The following is a 19,213-nucleotide window of genomic DNA, read 5'->3' as shown; positions in this document are numbered from 1 at the left end:
CTGCTGCCTTTCTCTGGCCAGCTTTCAAGAGGAACTCTTTCCCAGACTTTTTCCCCATCTCCCTGTTGGTGCTGTGGCTACTGAGCACTCCAGAAACAGAATTAGGAGAATGGCTTCTTCTCTCCACCCCTCAATTTCATGTTGGTCCAACAAACCCAGCCTCAGGGAACAGTTGTCTATTCAACTCCCACCCCTCAATGACCACTCCTGAGCCTGCGGCGCCAGCTCCCAGAGGTTGGGGTGAATTAAAAGAGGGAGGAGGGGCCAACTACCCAAGGGGGGAATTGAAAGAGGGAAAATTGACAAGAAGGGAGACAGAGGGAGAGCTGTTTATAGTGGAAATACATGGACAGTTAATCTATTGGACAAAGAAAAGGAGGTTGCATACAATGTACTTTAAGAAATTATTTTCTTTACATGCATCATTTAACTTCACTGACTAAAGAGGATCATTATGCAGTTGGCCAAGACAGCAACATTTACCTCTTGCCCATGCCATTTTTACTTCCAGCCCACATACTAATAAAGAATAATTTTGCCCTCAATACAGAATGAGTTGGACACTCCTGCACTATATCTTTATGATGTTGAAAAAACAAAAGTATTCTTAAAACAGACTGACAGAAGAAAGAGTCAAAACTTTTTCCTGAACTCCAGTGATTAAAAAATGACGTTAGAAAATAGCTGATAGAAATAAGCACAAATTGGAGAAAAAAAGTTACATAAATGTAGTTTGTTTTTGCTGAAATATGATTGGTGAAATTACTTCCAAGGACGTCTATCACAAGTTGGCATAATGATGTATAAGAAATTCTTTGAAATAGAAAACACACAGCTATGTTTGGGGCATTGGAATTATTTTTATTTGGTTAAAGTGATGAGACACATGACTGACCATGCCTCTTCTGAAAATCTGAGAGTCCTGCACAAAGGCATCTTCGGGACCTTAAAATCCTCAACATCCTAATCTCACTCAAGGGACAATACTTCTGCATAAGGACTCTGGTGAAGCCCTCAGACACACCCAACTCACAAAGATTAGTGAGGATGTCAGGCCATCACCACTGGATTGACTGAAATGTATGATAATAGTTTCAAGCCATACTTTCTCTTAAATGTTATTTCACCTTTATTCTACTCTCTCTTTCCTATCCCCCTTTTTGGCTTCTGTGTAATCAAGATAAAGCTTGACTGGTTTTGTATCAGCTGAAATCCATGATACCATCATCATATCTAGCATCACAGGTTAAAGCAGCATAAATAACCTTGTTCAATTATCAAGACCTACCAGTGGCGTGAAGTTTCAGAGGCTGAAGGGCACAGACCTGTATGTGTAACATATTCTGTCTCCAGCATGTGAATAAAGCAAATATCGGTGAGACAGAAGTTAGTCTTTTCTATTCTCTCATTCCCTCTTGTGTGTTTGTCATGCTTGTTTAGGGAGCAGGAATAATTTTAACAATAACTAACTGTTTATCTAAGAGAGAATGACTCTTTCTTTGCCCCAAGAAAAACTTTTAGTATCAGCAAGATTTTTGAGAGACTTTTTCATTCTGAAGAACTTTGCTAAACACAAATTAAAACATTTCCAGAATTAACAGCTATTTGACTTTTAAACACAAGTATTTTAACGTCTGTTTTCTTTGTTCTCTTTATATGCTTTGTAAATATTAGAATGGACCTGTAGAGCGTGTTTGCTACATTATATGCAGGGCAAAAGCTCATTATACATACCCATGAACCATAAAATTAACTCTTGTGATAGTAAAACCAGAGTTCTAGTAAAAAATTAACCTTTTTAAGGCGGATACCCTTTTATCACATCTTCTTTCATTCCCATCCATCAGCACAACCGTAATGAGGAGGCCAAATGAAGCCTTTTTGCCGCTTACTGTCTTATACCAGCTTCATGGCTTCACTCATCATTAAAATGTTTTGTTCTATGTCATTTTTCACTGTGTCTATCTAATGCATGCTCGGTCTTCCTCTATTTCTAGTTCCTTGCACTCATGTGTATCACCATGTATGGTATACTTTGAGTTCATTCTTGACACGTGTAAAAAATGATGAATGTGGTGGTTTATAGTCTTCCGTCAGAGCATAATTTCTTGCCCTACTTGTTTTCTTTTCACTTCATTTTTTTCGGCAGTCTTGAAACTCTCAATAGTCTCCTCAGCCAATTCATTTCTGAGGTCGATATCTTTAGTTCATCAGCCTTCTTCATACTCCAGCATTCCAACCTGGTACAGCAGCAATGGCACAGCAGTTGTTTCATATACACTGATTTTCATTTTTATCAAAATTTCTTTAGCTTTCCAGTTCTTGCAGAGTATTCTAAGTGCAGTAGCAGCTACTTGGATTCTTCTTTTGATGTCATCTTCACAGTTCCCATTCTTCGATACTAGTCCTCCAAGGAACACTTTTTTCTCCTTATCCTGGTTCTTTGTCTCCAACTTTGATCTTTATTTCCTCCTCTTGTCTTGCAATTGAAGTAATTCTTATCTTCTCTGTGCCAACCTTTAGTCTGAATCTTCTGTTTCCCTGTCTCCCTTGGCAGTTATTCTCTGTAAATCCTCCAAGTCTATGAGGACAATATAATCAAGTGAATAACTTAAGATCCAAGGAAGGCACATCTGGCCCTCTAAGTGCATGAAGTCTCCCATGGTTCTGAAGCCAGCAATACAACTTCTAAGGTATAACATTGGCAGAAACAGTGCTGAAGCAAGCTTGTAGAATGAAGAGTAGTGATGCAGACAGATTACAGTACACTGGTCAACCACAAAGTCAAGGAGTTGTGGTCAAACACTTGGTGAATATTGGACCCTAGATTGCTTTTCTCCATCTTCTGAGTTCTCTGACTACTGCTGGAGGCAGGATGGACTTAATACACATATATGTGATGTGGAATGTCAAATCTTATGTTTGTATGATGTTTCAAAAACAGTGACTGGTGAGAAGATTGAAATCCTTCAGCTGTTGCAGAAGAAAAAGACCTGGTGACTACATCCTATGTGGATTCATAATTTACTTTTATAGAATGAAATATTTTCTAGAATACATCGCTAGTTATATCATACATTTGTTCATAACATTAATATTTTGAACATACCTTTGATTGTATTGTCCTTAGATTGACCACATGCATGTCACAAGGCATGGATGAAGTGAGTGGAGAAAAGGCATTCAAAATCTGTGGGACACCAGATTCTGCATATGTAGTCATTGGAATTACAGGATGATTTATGAAAGAAGAAGTCATATGGCTCAGAAGAGAGGGAAAACTGACTGATGACTTCTCTTCTTTCTATAAAAAAGCAGATAAAACCTTAATTAAATGCAAGTCTGTAAATTAAGACATTAATTATTATTTACAAACAAAGACAAAACTTCTCAATCAGCTACTCATCTGCTTCTCTAATAATAAAAATGGTTACATACTGGCTTGGTAACTGTTCTTCAAGGTGTGTTGCACATGTCCTTTCCATTTTAGGTGTGTTGATTACCTGTGCACCGAAGCCAGAGAACTTTTCCCGATAGTGGTACCTGTTCGTGTGGAGCATGTGCCCTCTGCACATTTGTTCAACTAGCTGAAGTTATGAAGGGGCGGAGCCTCTCTAATCTCACTCAGTTCCTTCACCCAGGGAGCCAGAGTTTGCTGTGGTGCCCATGTAGAGAGCAAGGAGGATGGGTCATGGAATGCACATGTGCACACATCTTAAAGAACAGTAGTTTCTGAACGGGTAACTAACATTTAAGTGCTTGCACATGTCCATTCCACTTTAGGTGTCTGACAATTTCAAATGGAGGAGGAAATTGGTGTCTACCTAAACGAGGACTCTCACACTACTCTCCCAAACATATTGGCTCTTAGGGCATAGGACTAAGTCATAGCCCTGCAAATATCACTATGGGAACATGACCTAGGAAAGCAGCTGACACTGCTTATGCTCTCATAGTGTGCTAAAACTTTGAGGTCATGGAGCATTATCGTAGCACAGATAAATACAAGAGGAGATCCAGGAAGAGATCATCTGTCGAGAGACGGGATGCCCTTTCATCCTGTCAGTGCAGATGAACACGAGTTTAGGGTAGAGATGCCATAAACTCTTTAATTCTGTTCAGCTAAAAGGCCACATCTTATAAATGCCCAAAGTATGAAGGTTTTCCCTATCTTTGTGGGTGTCTTTGAAAAAAAAGGCAATAAGTATGCAGAATTATTTACATGAAAATCTGACACCACTTTAGTAAGAAATTTGAGGTGTGGATGCCAACTAACTTTACCTTTATAAAACAGTATCTAAGGAGGGTCAGCTACCAAGGCCTAAAGTTCTGCTACCTCCTGGCTAAAATAGTGGCCACCAGGAATACTAACTTCATTGAGAGATGAGAAAGGGGGTGTAGCTATAGGTTTGAATGGCAGCCCTGTTAAAATGGAAAGAACCAAACTCAGATTGCAGGATGATGTGGGATTCCTAATAGGAGGCAAGGTCTGTCCAAACCTTTCAAGAACCTACCAGTCATAGGCAACACTGCCAGAACCGTGGCCCCACCTCTGCTCTTCCTCTTTTCCCATAGCCATAGCTCTTCCTCTTTTCCCATAGCTCCTTCTCTTCCCCCCCACCCGAGGCTCCACCCTGAGACCAGCCCAGAACTTGGAGCTGGGCCATGCTAAGAGTCATCCAGGGAGCCCAGGCTGCTGTGGGGCCCATGTTCCCACCCATCCCGGTGCATTGCCCAGAGCAGGTGGAGGGTCCATGGCTCCCCACAGCGGTCCTGGATCCCTGGGAGGCTCTTATTACAGACCAGCTCTGACTTTTGGCCTTGCCAGGGGGCAGGGTCTTGGAGGGGAAGAGAGGAGGGTCCGGGCCTCAAGGCAAGGGGGACTAAGGTTTCCTTTAGTCCCCCCACTGGAAAGAGACTGGCACTGCCGGCAGGGGCTGCACTTCATGGTGGGGGAGCTGATCTTAGCTCCCCTGCCACAAAGCACAGGTGCTGCACCACTCCACACCCCCAAACTATGCCCATGTTAAAAAGTGGGTGGGCAGTACAACTTAAGATGCCAGAATCTATAACTCTACATTTCTAGAATGTGGCACTGGGGAGCACCTTGCAGGAGTTATCTTAACTATAACTAACTTTGGTACTGGTCATTTTATGTGAGTGTGTTGAGGACTTAGCCCACAGAGAAGAAGAGGGCTTCTTCTGGCCAGAAGAGGTCTATGAGCTGGACTTCTGCTGCCTGCATAGCACCAGAGATGGAGAGTGGTGTCTTCTCACCAGCTCTCTTCAACTCTCTTCCAAGTCTTGTGGTGCACTCGGAGATGGAGTTAAGTCCAAATCCCTGCATATTGAGCATCTGGGTTCTGAATGAGAGCACAAAAGCTGTTTCAACCAGGATGTCTTGAAGTTGAACTTCCCTCAACTTCTTACTCCTCGTTTTAAATACCTTACAAATAGGGCAGTTATATCTGATGTGTCCTTCTCCCAAACACTTCTATCAGTGGGAGTGAGGATCACTGACTGGTCTAAATTTGTTATAGCCAGAACAGTACCTAAATCTTGGGGACTTGGACATGCTTGGGAACTGAGCCAAAACCAAGTACCACTATCTAAACTACAACTATACTAAACTACTTACAATAAAAGACCTCTAGAAAGTTTTCTTAAAGGGAAATATGGGAAAGACCATAAGACTCACACCCACACACACTGACTACCAACTATGGGTGGTCAGAAGGAACTGAAGGGGGGCTGGGATGGTTCCAACCCTTTATGCTTTCAGCAAGCAGCATGTACTGCCCCAAAAAGTACAACTATGGGGAAAAGTTCTCCAGCTTTAGTGCACTGGTGTGAACATATCTAAAATGGAACGGACATGTGCAAGCACTCAAAGAATTATAATGTAGCTCTTATACAAATAATCAGTAGCTTTCTCAAAAAGTTTGCAAAGGAGGTATCATTAACACTTCTGTGCTTTTTTTCCATGCCACCCGTCAAACCTCCTGTAAAATCTGTAAAGTCTCTTCATCCTCCTTCAAGTATCTCCTTAAGACTCACTAATGCTGTAATGCCTACAAAACACTCCAGATGATAATGGCTAGACAGTTAGCAAAAAGGCTATGGTTTCCTAGGAAAATGTACCATTTACTGTTATCTTGTTGTGCCATTCCACTTGTCTATTTCATTTACCTACTCGGTCTTGTCATATAACTAGACTGTAAACTGTGGAGCAAGGATTTAGTTGTACAGCATTTATCTCAGTGGAGTCCTGATCATTTACTGTAATACAAATAATTAATAGCACCAGCAAATTAAAAAATTAAAACAAGCTACAGAATTCTATACAATTTAAATACAAATGTTTTGTATGTTTTGATTAGTTCTCAACGGATAAGATACATGCTAACTTTTTAAGGAAGAAGTGAGTGTTGCTCTTCCTCCTCTTGGTTAGCAGCACAACACATTTTTAATTTTTTTATGTGTGGGTACAACAAACAGCAAACATCTGATATGTGATTCAGCTGAGAACTAAACAAGTAAACATATATCTAAATTACAAACAGGTTGCTCAATCTTAATTATAGGCAATGGTATAAACATTTCAAGTATATTATTTCATATATTTTACTGAAGATATTGCTGCATATGTCAAAGGAAGACAGAAGGCAGAGGATTCTGGAAGTGAATCACTGGCTAGGTAAGTGGTCTAGGCTCTGGTTTTGTGAAATATTGGCCCATCTTCTATGGAGGAGAGGAGGCTATATTGTTTGGATAGTCACCACCTCAGCAGAAGGGGGACCAATCTTCTTGAGAACAGGCTGGCTAGAGTAGTCAGGAAGGTGTTAAATGAATAGCATATGGGGAGGATAAAAAGAGGAAAGATATGAGCATTCAGCACAAAATCAAGATATCAAGAACAAAATTTATCAAGGAATCAAAGGACATAAACAGGAGAAATGCTTCAATTACCTGTGCATTAATGCTAAGAGCCTGACCAACAAACCAGAGGAACTGGACTTGGTCATTTAGGAGCATAAATTCAATCTACAGTAGAAGCTTAGAGTTACGAAAAACCTCAGGAATGAAGGCTGTATGAAACGCTGAAATGTTTCTAACTCTGAACAAAACATGAGGGTGGTTCTTTCAAAAGTTTACAACTTATACACCTTTGAAACTTTACTATGCAGAAGAAAAATGCTACTTTTAACCATCTTAATCTAAATGAAACAAGCATGGTAACAGTTTTCTTACCTTATCAACTTTTTGTACCCCCCCCCCTTTTTTTTTTTTTAGCAGTTTACATTTAACACAGTACTATACTGTAGAGTATATGGGATTTTTGGTCTCTGCTGCCTGATTGCATACTTCCAGTTCCAAACATCCTTGGAATTTCTAAACATAGATGAGAAATTCCTAACTCAAAAAGCGTTGCAACCATCATGGGGTAATTCTATATTAGACCTTGTTCCAACAGATAACGAGGAACTGACTACAAGACTAACAGTAGAGTGTGTGTGTGTGTGTGTGTGTGTGTGTGTGTGTGTGTGTGTGTGTGTATATATATATATATATTTGGTGCTTTAATAGGGCCAATTTCACAAAGCTGAAAACAGTATGAGCCAAATAAGCTGGGGAAAAGAATTTAATTAAAAAAACGTGAATGATTATTGGGAATCGTTTAAGAACACCTTACTAAATGCCCCAAAAGCCTCAATCCCACAATTGAGGAAGAAGGCTGTGCTGGTTAAAAAAAACAAACTGTTTAGAAAGGAAGTGAAGGCAGCTTTAAAATATAAAAGCAATAATATATAACAAATGGAAGAAAGGGGAAGTTAACATTAATGAATAAGTCAGAAGTTAGGAATTGCAGAAAATCAATAAGGGACACAAAAGGAGAAAAATGTATGGCAAGCAGAGTTAAGGACAGTAAGAGTTTTTTAAACACACTAGGAACAAAGAATCCTGACAATGGTATAGGTCCATCACTAAATGGAAATGCTAGAAAAATTATTAAATGATTAATTAGTAATAATAAATAATACAGAAAAGATGTTCAATAAATATTTGTTCTGTGTTGAGGGCGGGGGAGAGCAGTCTCATAATATGGTGATAATGATGTTTTTTCCATTCCACTAAAGTCAGAAATATTAAAATCAGCAGATCCAGATAACTTGCATCCAAAGAGTTTCAAAAGACTGGCTGAGGGTCTTGCTGATTCTCAATAAGTTTTGGAACACTGGGAGTTCCAGAAGACTGGAAGAAAGCTAATGTTGTGCCAATTTTTAAAAAGGGTAAGCGGAATGACCCAGGTAATTATAGGCCTGTCAGCCTGACATCAATGCCAGGCAAGATAATGGAATGGCTGATACAGGACTCAATTAATAAAGAGCTAAAGGAGGATAATGTAACTGACAAATCAAAATGAGTTTATGGAAAATAGAGCCTGTCAAACTAACTTGATATCTTTTTTTCAGTGAGATTACAAGTTTGATTGATAAAGGTAATAGTGTTCATGTAACACACTTAGACTTCTGGAATGTGTCTGACTTGGTCCCGCACAACATTTTGATTAAAAAACCAGAATGATATAACATTAACATGGCATAGATTAAATGGATTAAAAACTGGCTAACTGATCGGTCTCAAAATGTAACTATACGGAGAGAATCATTATTGAACTGGTCTGTTTTCAGTGGAGTCCTGCTGTGATTTGTTCTTGGAGCTATACTAGCATCTTTATCAATGACCCAGAAGAAAACAAAATCATCATAGATTAAAGTTTGGAGATGACAAAATTAGGGGAGTGGTAAATAAAGAAGAGGACACAGATTCAGAGAAATCTGAATTGCTTGATAAACTGGATGCAATATGCATTTTAAATATGGCAAAATGTATTTTTTTTCATCTGGGAACAAAGAGTATAGGCCAAACTTACAGAATGAGAGATTCTATTCTAGGATGCAGTGACTAAAAAAGATTTGAGGTCATGGTGGATAATCAGCTGAACATGAGCTCCCAGCATGACACTGTGGCCAGAAGAGCTAATGTGATCCTGAAATGCATAAACAGAGGAATCTCAAATAGCAGTAGATAGGTTACTTTATCTCTGTATTTGGCACGATGTGACCACTGCCAGGGCTGCCTGGGGGGGCGGCAAGTGGGTGCCTTTCAGTACTGCCAAAGACGCGGAGCGACTGAAGGGCCCCCCGCCGCCAAAATGCTGCTGAAGACCCGGACCGCCGCCAGATGAATACAAGCGCCGCAGCTCCCCTGCTTTGCCCCAGGGCCCCTGAATCCTCTGGGCGGCCCTGACCATTGCTGGAATAACGTGTGCACTTCTGGTGCCCACAATTCAAGAAAGCTGTTGATAAATTAGCGTGGGTTCGGCAAAGAGCCACAAGAATGACTGAAAGATTAGAAAACATGCCTAATAAACATGTCTCAAGTAGCTCAATCTATTTAGCTTGACAAAGAGAAGTGTAAAGGACAAGAAGCTGTAAAACAGTTGACATCAAATGATCCATCTTTGAACCACAGGTGGGCAGGTCCACATACCCCTATATGCCCTGGTAGAGCAGCACAAAGAGCTTTTCTGTGCAGGTGTGGGCCCACAATCACTGCTTTACAATCTCCAGTTGAGAGTGCACAGGCACATGCACATTCTATGGTGGAGCACCCACAGGGACATATACTCAAAAAATGCAGCAACTGCACTGAATAGTTCTGAACAGTTGTTCCATACAGTACTACTGTCTGTATTTCAAACAATTTTTCTAAAAATATTTTCAATCACATGTAGGACTTTTTAAAACTAATCCAAGTACTCAGTTCTATACTTAAACATTTAGTATAATAGCAAACAGCTCTAGATATTCAACTAAATACCTCCCAGCACAAGCTTAGTTTTCACCTAAATATTTCACCACACTTAAAATCCCTGATCTAGGATCTCCTAAATTTATAAACACATGCAGGCAATGTTTATGGTGTTGCTTATCACAGAGTGCTCTGGAATTATCTCCAACATATATTTCATATGACACTAACATAAAACTAAAATAATGAATTGTCAAACTGAAAAAGTACTTGAAACATTTATTTACTTCTTGTCTTATGCCACTAGCACAAGACTATGTAAAGATAAATATCTCGATTGTGAAAGTTATCCTATCGTTCCAAACAGCTTTATAAATTATGTTGAATAAACACTCTTGCCAATTCTGTTCTTCAAGACAGACTGAGGATCTCTCTCCACTCTGAAATATTAAATCTTTTCATTATTTAAAGTTTGAAAAAGTCGCGACTTGTTAATTGTTATAAAATTATATTGAATATTCTTCCTTCTGCTAACACTCCTTATCCCCCATTTAAACCTTTCCCCTGCATAATGCCATTATTTAGGAGTAAATATGTTCTTTTAAATCACTGATGAATATACAACATGCAGCTAGAAGTAGGGAAATACACACTACATCCTGTAATGACCAAACAATACTACTGGATAAGAAAGGATTACATGACTAATGACAATTTACCATTATTACCCCTGCAACTAGTCAATGGCTGAATACTCACAGCCAACTAGTTAGTCTTGGCTTCTGAATATTTCCCTATTCTTTTTCTGCATAATCTTTCCCATCCCATCTAATTCTTCATCAAATTCTCAGTTTCATCTTATTGTCATGTCCCACTTCTCCATTTTTATCTGCCTTCTCAGAATTAAGTTTTCTGGAAGCAACAACAGGTAGTGCCATCTTTGTTTGGGTCTCAAGTATTTTAGGATTACGTCCACCAGTTGTGTTTAAGGCCATGGCAGTAGCCACTATCAAATGCTCCAAGATCTATAGCACAGCAGTTGCAATGTTTAAAAGGAGCTGCAGAAGTGGTACCAAGGATCCTGACGTGCCTAAAGACATATACATTTGCACAGGCTGCTACAGCTCCCTGGAAACCTGCTTTTAAGGAGAAAGTATGTGAGTACAGGAGAAGAAGACTGGGACAACTTAATTTTTTTTTAAAAAAGGCAGAAGGAAAGATGTCATGAGCAAGAGGTTGGAAAAATGTGGGTAGAACTATTTCTGCTTTCTATTTTTTTAGGAGGGGTGTGTGTGTGTGTGAGAAAGAGAGAGAGAGAGATTTGTAACAACAATGATTGCTTTTTGTGATTAAATACAACCTCCCTTATGCAAGAGCATTCACAGTCAAATGGCTGAAAGCACAATATCCAGGGTTACACTAGATTCATAGATTCTAGGACTGGAAGGGACCTCAAGTGGTCATCGAGTCCAGTCCCCTGCCCTCATGGCAGGACCAAATACTGTCTAGACCATCCCTGATAGACATTAATCTAACCTACTCTTAAATATCTCCAGAGATGGAGATTCCACAACCTCCCTAGGCAATTTATTCCTAAATTTGTATTTGATAGTAGGTTGAAAAACACACAGAAATATTAAATAAATGGGAGAGATTCAAAGCAAAGTTTTATTTGATCAGTTCCATAATATTAAAATCAATGAAATTCCAGGTTTTAGTAAACATTTCTATTTACCTCATGCAGTTACAGAAATACCAGTTTGTCTGGGAATTTAGCAACTGAAGTCAGAGAAAGGAGGGATCAGGGCAGTTTGATAAATGGGGAGAGGAAAAGCTAAAAGCTTCTGTCATTGGGATGTGGACAGGATTTTAAAGGATTGACCACCACCTGTGCCTTCTTCAACTCAATTTTTAAGATAACTTTCAAAGTGGTGACATAGGAATATTTATTAGTAAATACTAATACTCTGCACAGAGGATTTCAAAAAGCTTTACAAAAGGTGTGAAAACATGGTTTGACTAATGGGGAAAATGAGGTGGAGAGATTTAGTGGCCTTTAGTATACATTTAGTAAAGGTGAGATGAATGATGAGTCATGAGCTTGCAAATAGAGAACTTGAAACAACAGCTCTGAGAGCTGTAAACTCCCTCTATTCCTCTCAATTGTATATTAACTCTGAAGTCTAACAATAAATATTGAGGGGAGGTTTTCCAAATGCACAAGGGACTCTCACATTGACTTTCAACTAGAGCTAGCTGCCTGTTTGTGTCTTTGTAAATCTCCTCCTTAATAGTACACTTTAACTATTTCAACTAATCTGTTTTATCCACTGTTGCTGGATGCAGTGACAACACCTAGACAAATATTTGGTCTCAGTTTTTAATAGGGCTAATGAGGAGCTTAGCAGTAGTGGTAAGGTGGCTAATGTCAGTGAGGATATAGAAGTAGAAATTACCACATCTGGACGTCAAACTCAAACAGCTTAATGAGAATAAACCCGGGGCCCCAGATAATCTCTATCCAAGAATAGTAAAGGAACTGGCACATGAAATTGCAAGACCAATAGCTAGGATTTTTAATGAATCTGTTAACTCAGGGGTCATAGCCTATGACTGGAGAAGTACTAATATAGTACCTATTTTTAAGAAAGGAGAAAAAGTGATCCAAGAAACTACAGGCCTATTAGTTTAACCTCAATTACATGCAAGGTCTTGGACCAAATTTTGAAACAGAACGTTGCTAAAAGATATAGAGGTAAATGGTAATTGGGATAAAATACAACATCCTTTTACAAAAGGTAGATCATGTCAGACCACTTGATCTTTCTTTGAGAAGATAACTGATTTTTTTAGACAAAGGAAATGTAGTAGATCTAATCTACCTGGATTTCAGTATGGCATTTGATAGAGTTCCAAATGGGAAATTAGTTAAATTGGAGAAGATAAGGATTAAGGGGGACAACAACGGGTCATGCTGGAAGGTGAACTGTCAGGCTGGAGGGAGGTTACTTGTGGAGTTCCTCAGGGATCGGCCATGGGACTAGTCTTATTTAACATTTTATTACTGACCTTGGCACAAAAAGCGGGTGTGCGCTAATATCATTTGCAGATTACACAAAGTTAGGCGATATTGCCAATATAGAGGAGAACTAGAATATCATACAAGAAGATCTGGATGACCTTGAAAACTGGAGTAATAGAAATGGGTTGATATTTAATAGTGGAAACTGCAAGGTCATGCACATAGGGATAAGAATTTTTGCTATAAGTTTCGGGCTTATCAGTTGGCTAACTGGATGATGGCAAGATGATTATGAGCCACTAATGTGATGCAGCCATGAAAAAGGTTACTGCAATCCTAAATGCATCAGGCAAGGTATTTCCAGTAGAGATAAAGAAGTGGTAGTACCATTATACAAGGCACTGGTGAGACCTCATCTGGAATACTGTGTGAAATTCTGGTGTCTCATGTTTAAGATAGATGAATTCAGACTGGAATGGATGCAGAGAAGGGCTACTAGGATGATCATAGGAATGAAAAACCTACCTTATGAGATAAGACTCAAAGAACTTGGCTTGTTTAAAGTAACCAAAAGAAGGCTGAGAAGAGATACAATTACTCTATAAACACATTAGAATGATAAATACAGGAAGGGAGAGGAGTTATTTAAGTTAACTGCCAATGTGGACACAAAGACCAAATGGACAAACTGGCCATCAACAAATTTAGGCTTGAAATAAAACAAAGTTTTCTAAATATCAGTCTTCCAAGGGGAGCAGTAGGGGCAAAAAACCTAACTGGCTTCAAGATTGAGCTTGATAAGTTTATGGAGGGGACGGTATGCTGACACTGCCTACAATGTTATACAGCCTATCTGTGACTGCTGGTAGCAAATATCCCCAATGATAGGACACTAGATGGGGAGGGCTCTGAGTTACTACACAGAATTCTTTCCTGATGTCTGGCTGTTGGGTCTTGCTGAAACTCTCAGGGTTGGGAAGAATTTTCCCCAGGGTCAGGCTGAAGTTTTTTTTTGCCCTTCCTCTGCAGCATGGGCACAGGTCATTTGCAGGTTTAAACTAGTATAAATGGTGGATTCTCTGTAACTTGAAGTCTTTAAATCATGATTTGAGGACTTCAGTAACTCGGCCACAGGTTATGGATTTATTCGAGGAATGGGTGGGCAAGGTTTTGTGGCCTGCAACGTGCAGGTCAAACCAGATCATGATCATCCCTTCAAGTCTTACAGTCCATGAGTCTATGAGGCTGACACTGAGGCGTAAAACAGTGGGGTGGCTGGCTGTTGTCAAGGGTTGTTGAGATAGAGGAAAACATCACAAAATTTCAAATGACTATTTTTTCTTCCTATTTTGGGCAGAAGCTGAAGTCAGTTATTTAATATTTACGAATCACTGTCATATTCAATAAAAATCCACCATCTTTTTCCATGTACTTGAAACTGCCACATACCCTCCACTTTGGCACATAATTTATCACCAGAACTTTGCAGGAAAAATCTTTCCACAGAATTCTGGTCTAGCTTGCCACAGAGTACAATTTGCTTTGATCATGACTAATCTTCTTGATTAGAGAACTAAGAGGAGAATAAAGACATCTGTATGCCCTCAAAAACACTAGAAAATCTACTTTAAAGGAACCAACATGCACTGAAAGTTTGGACTAGATAACATAATCGGCCTTTTTCTTCCAAATTCTATGATTCTGTGCTCTCTCTCTTTGAATAGAGAGATTCCTTTTCTCCCTCATGTTAAAATTGACTCTTAAGAATCATCACAGACAATGAAGAAATATCAATGTCTTTTAAAAGTTGCATCTGTGATTTTTGCAACACTACAATTAACAAAGATGGGTTTAAGCAATATCACATCAGTAACAAGAGTTTATTATTTGCACAGATTATGTACTTTATAGTTGTAAAATGCTTTTATTCTTGTGGGACTCTTTTATCCTGTAGAAGTCCACATCTCTCTGATTCTAAGATATCCTTGGTGCATTTGACCTGTGTTTACACTCCCATTGTGCATTTCCGAAGTTCTCCCAGGTCTCATGCCTTCCCATAACTTTCTTATACATTTTGAATGTGCACTTAGCATTGAGAAACCCAGGGTCTTAGTGCCATTTGTTAAAGGCAAAACAACTATTCTGGCGGTAAGTAATTCATCAGTACGTTGGATTCTTACAAACCATACGGAAGCTATTTTTTGCCTACCACTGTGCCTAATCTTGAAATTTTGTATTCTGATTACTTCTGCTGCATTCACATTCTCTCCATAGAGCCTTTCCCTGCAACAATCTCACCCCTGCCAGAGCCTTTCACTGCCCCATGTAGCTACACACCACAATGTGGAGGCAGCCTGCTTTTCACTGCAGTGTGTAGCTACACATGACCTACATGTCATTAAGAGGTCTGCACTGTAGACATAGCCTTAATGGCTTCATTTATGCATTTAACAACAGAGTCCCACATATGAAATTTTGCAGACCATTTAATGTATGCTATTGCATTTAGGCTCTTTGAATACAAAAGTGTAAGAATGGATTTGCCCCCTTTATACATTTCCATGATTATACTAGGTAAAGTTCATTATGGCAACTTCTTGATTTTTCATTTGATAAACATTTTAATCCAAATTCATTTTTGGTAAGTTTAATTAGTCAATTAAGACCCAAAGTACCACTCCAAATATGTGCCTCAAATACTGCTAATATAAAATAATTCAGAGAAATGGCAATAAGAAAATATTTAGGTAGATGACAAGTATGACTAGAAAGGCTGTCAGGGCCAAACTAAAATATAATTCACTATGCTTTAAAATGGTCCATCAATATATTTTATCCCCAGATTTTCTCTCTTCTCTTTCATTTTCTATAAAATGAGTTGATAGCTTGCATCTGAAAATGATTTTAAAACAAGCTAATCTTACACTAAACAGTCATAAAAATATTAGTTGGTAGTAATAGAATATACTCATCCTATTATAAGATCTAAAACCTAAAAAGTGCCTGGCGCCTGATTGTAGGAAAGTGTCCCGAGGACCAGAAAAACCACTCAGCCACTATAGTGCAGCCTTCTGACAAATGATGCACACTCCTAGCTAGGACGACTGCCACTGGTCAAACTCGGTGAGCTATAGCTCCTGCAATGACATATGCCACTAAGCCTGCAGGAAGCCTCATTAAAATCTGCCTTCCTCCAATGCATGAAGATTGTAGTGCAGGGAGAGAGTAAGCATGAGTCCAATGATTTCAGCAGCTCCCTTAGCCTGTTTATGTGAATTTTCTCACTTCCTCACTCAGTCCAGCTCCTTCCTCTGCCCTTTTGTTGTTACTGTTGTGTGCATGTCAGTTGCTGCCTCGTGCAGTAGACCACCTTTCTTTCTACAGATTTCCTGAATTTTTGGCCTAACATTCTCTTTTCCTCCATTTTCCTTTTTCAATTTGATTGCGTCATATGTTCCTCACCTCATAGATCAGGATCCCTAGAGTAGTAAAGAGATACTTGGTGATGTATATGGCTGGTATATTCAAGAACCACTACTTACTGCTATCTGTGTTGTTCTGCTAGATGACTGCTGGATGGATACATACCCTGGGTGACACAGTGTACATCCTGACACATGAGATCAGATGTTCCTGGCTAAAAGAGTTCATTGAGACTGTGCATACACACTTTCAAGTGTCCTCAGGTCCTCAGCCAAGACTATATATGGAGTGCAGCCCCAACATTCACTACATTTCTTACACTAAGTCAAGAATTTATTATCAAATTCCAAAATAACAGGGAAAGGTGAGGGAAGTCTAGATACACTGAGGTAATCATCTGAGGAAGAGTCACACTATTGTAAGCAATTGTTTTTTCTCCTTCACTCAGTGTGTTTAATAAGCAGTGTTAAACTGAAGGAGAGTGCAAGGAGTTTAAACTGAATTCTTGATAACAAGACTGTGCACCTACATAGAGTGGTGTAATTCTCTCAACTACCACAAATGTTAGAAATACTGGGAATTTAAAGCTAATGTCACACATAATAACCATTAGAAAGTATTAATATGAACAGTTAAAGTCACCTAAACAACCTCAACTTTTTCTGCTTCCAGCCAACCACCTCCTCTTGTATATTCATCGGGCCTTGCATTTAGGAAGGAAACATTCTGATGAAGAACTTCTGGATAAAGAAACTTTAAAGTTTATACTCTGCAGCTTCTGACATCTTAAATTGGCGTAGTTTGCCTATGGAGTCTAAGATCCTATGTATTTTTGTATATATGGGTTCATGATAGACAGTTTAAAGCCAGAAGGGACCATCATGATCATCTAGTCTGGCCTCCTGCACATTGCAGGCCACAGAACCTCACCCAGCCACTCCAATAGTAGGTCCATAACCTTGGGCATAGTTACTAAAGTACTCAAATCTATATATAAGTGTGATTGCCTATTGTTCTGCACCATTGTTGTGTAAGTTATCTAATTTTGGTCCAATAGTCAGAACAGGGTCTTAACCAGAGAAAATATTATACAAATAGATAGCTATCTATGCTAACTCTCACGATATTGCAATGCTTTTACATATGAACCCCCCTACACTCTTGCCCATCTGACCTAAACAATGGTTCTGATTGTGGGTATTTTTTCTGGCAACTTCATATGGTCTTAAAGAAGGTGGGAGTAGTTTGCTGTAAAGACAGGTGCACTTCAGTTAATGCTAGAGTACTGTAGAAATGAGAAAGGTTTAATAACTAATGATTTTTAAGTGTGTGGATGCTGCTCCCTGCTATGCAAAAGAGATATTAACCTTTCATATTCATGACCTGTGTCATGCGACTGGAGCCAGGAAATGAAGATCACACTCTGACCAGCACTCCTGTGTATCAAATCTATTATGTAGTGTCAGAAGAAAACTGAATCTTTGGCAAAATTAGAGCAAATGAAGACACCTGTATCCCTCAGTCTGCACAGGAAACTGGAAGAGAATTGGAGGTGGTAGCAGAACTCCCGAATTTTCCTGGAAGCAGGTGGTATTGCAGAGAAACTGAAGATGGTGAAATTTTTTACAATGCTACAAGCGGCAGGCCCAGAGGCTTTAGAGATTTATAATGCAATCCAGTAGAAGCAAGAAAATGATTGTAAACAGCTAACCAAAATTTCAAGAATACTATGAGCCATGCAAAAATGTCACTTACATAGGCACATTTTCTTTACTAGGAACGAGTTGCCAGGTGTATCATTAAGCCTTATGTTAAAGAGCTATGTATTAGACCTAAATCATATCAATTTGAACTGTTAACTAGATGAAGCAATTAAAGACCAAATTACTTGTGGTATAATTGATAAACAAGTCAAAACAAAGTTATATTATGAAACACTGAAATTAGTGATAGAACTGAATTAAATTAAATTAAAAATACATACCAAGGCATAAAAAAGTAAAACAGCAGAGACCATATATATTTGTAAGAAATGCAGAGGCAATCATCACACAAAGATTTCCAGCACAAGGAGTGCAGTGTCATGCATGCAATAAAAATAATTAAATGTGTTACTCTCAACACAAATTGCAAAGAAAAAGAAAATATTTTAAAGCAAAATGTATTAATGAACATATAGCTGAAGGATAAATAACTGTGGTACAAAAAATCAGTTCTTTGTTGGTGCTCAATAAATTTGCAAAGCAATTTTCTACAAAAAGATTGGTGTGTGGCATGACAAATAAATTAAAAAATTAAAATTAACTTTTGAAGAATGTGGTGAGATGTTTAATGGACTGGGATGCACTACGTATATGACATCACACAGATATCCCCAAAAACGGAAACACTTTCCAGCTTCCAAAATTACATCTTTAATGCACTTACCATCAACTTGCCTTAAAAGTCTGCACTACATTTTTATTATATCTATATAAGCTCAAGAACCTCCTTTCTTATGTAACGGTGCTAGCAGATACTCAATGGATAGATCAGGGGTTGGCAACCTTTCAGAAGCGGTGTGCCGAGTCTTCATTTATTCACTTTAATTTAAGGTTTCGCGTGCCGGTAATACATTTTAATTATTTTTAGAAGGTCTCTTTATATAAGTCTATATATTATATAACTAAACTATTGTACTGTAAAATAAACAAGGTTTTCAAAATGTTTAAGAAGCTTCATTTAAAATTAAATTAAAACGTTGATCTTACACCGCCGGCCCACTCAGCCCGCTGCTGGTCTGGGGTTCTGTTCACCTAGGCCGGCAGCGGGCTGTGCGGGGCCTATGGCCGGGACCCCCGCTGGCAAGGGTCCAGCAGCCAGAAGCCCAGACCAGCAGCGGGCTGTGCAGGTCCAGTGCTCAGCCCACTGCCACTCAGGGGTTCCATCTGCGGGCTCCTGCCAGCCGGGATC

At 39.1% G+C, this 19,213-nt stretch overlaps 1 protein-coding gene across 2 annotated transcripts in view; it reads right to left on the bottom strand.

The window, feature by feature from the left end:
• Positions 1 to 19,213, bottom strand: part of MAN2A1 (mannosidase alpha class 2A member 1) — a 213,293-nt gene that overhangs the window by 18,139 nt on the left and 175,941 nt on the right. For both annotated transcript variants that reach the window (XM_045020807.1, XM_045020808.1), the window contains one exon: positions 3,110 to 3,304. In XM_045020807.1, coding sequence (XP_044876742.1) covers positions 3,110 to 3,304 — 195 coding nt within the window. The remainder of the gene's footprint in view (positions 1 to 3,109; positions 3,305 to 19,213) is intronic.

Source organism: Mauremys mutica, chromosome 6 (genome assembly GCF_020497125.1).
Source record: "Mauremys mutica isolate MM-2020 ecotype Southern chromosome 6, ASM2049712v1, whole genome shotgun sequence".
Classification (NCBI taxonomy): domain Eukaryota; kingdom Metazoa; phylum Chordata; order Testudines; family Geoemydidae; genus Mauremys; species Mauremys mutica.
The sequence above is the reverse complement of the archived record's forward strand: the minus strand, read 5'-3'. Positions and strand labels throughout refer to the sequence as shown.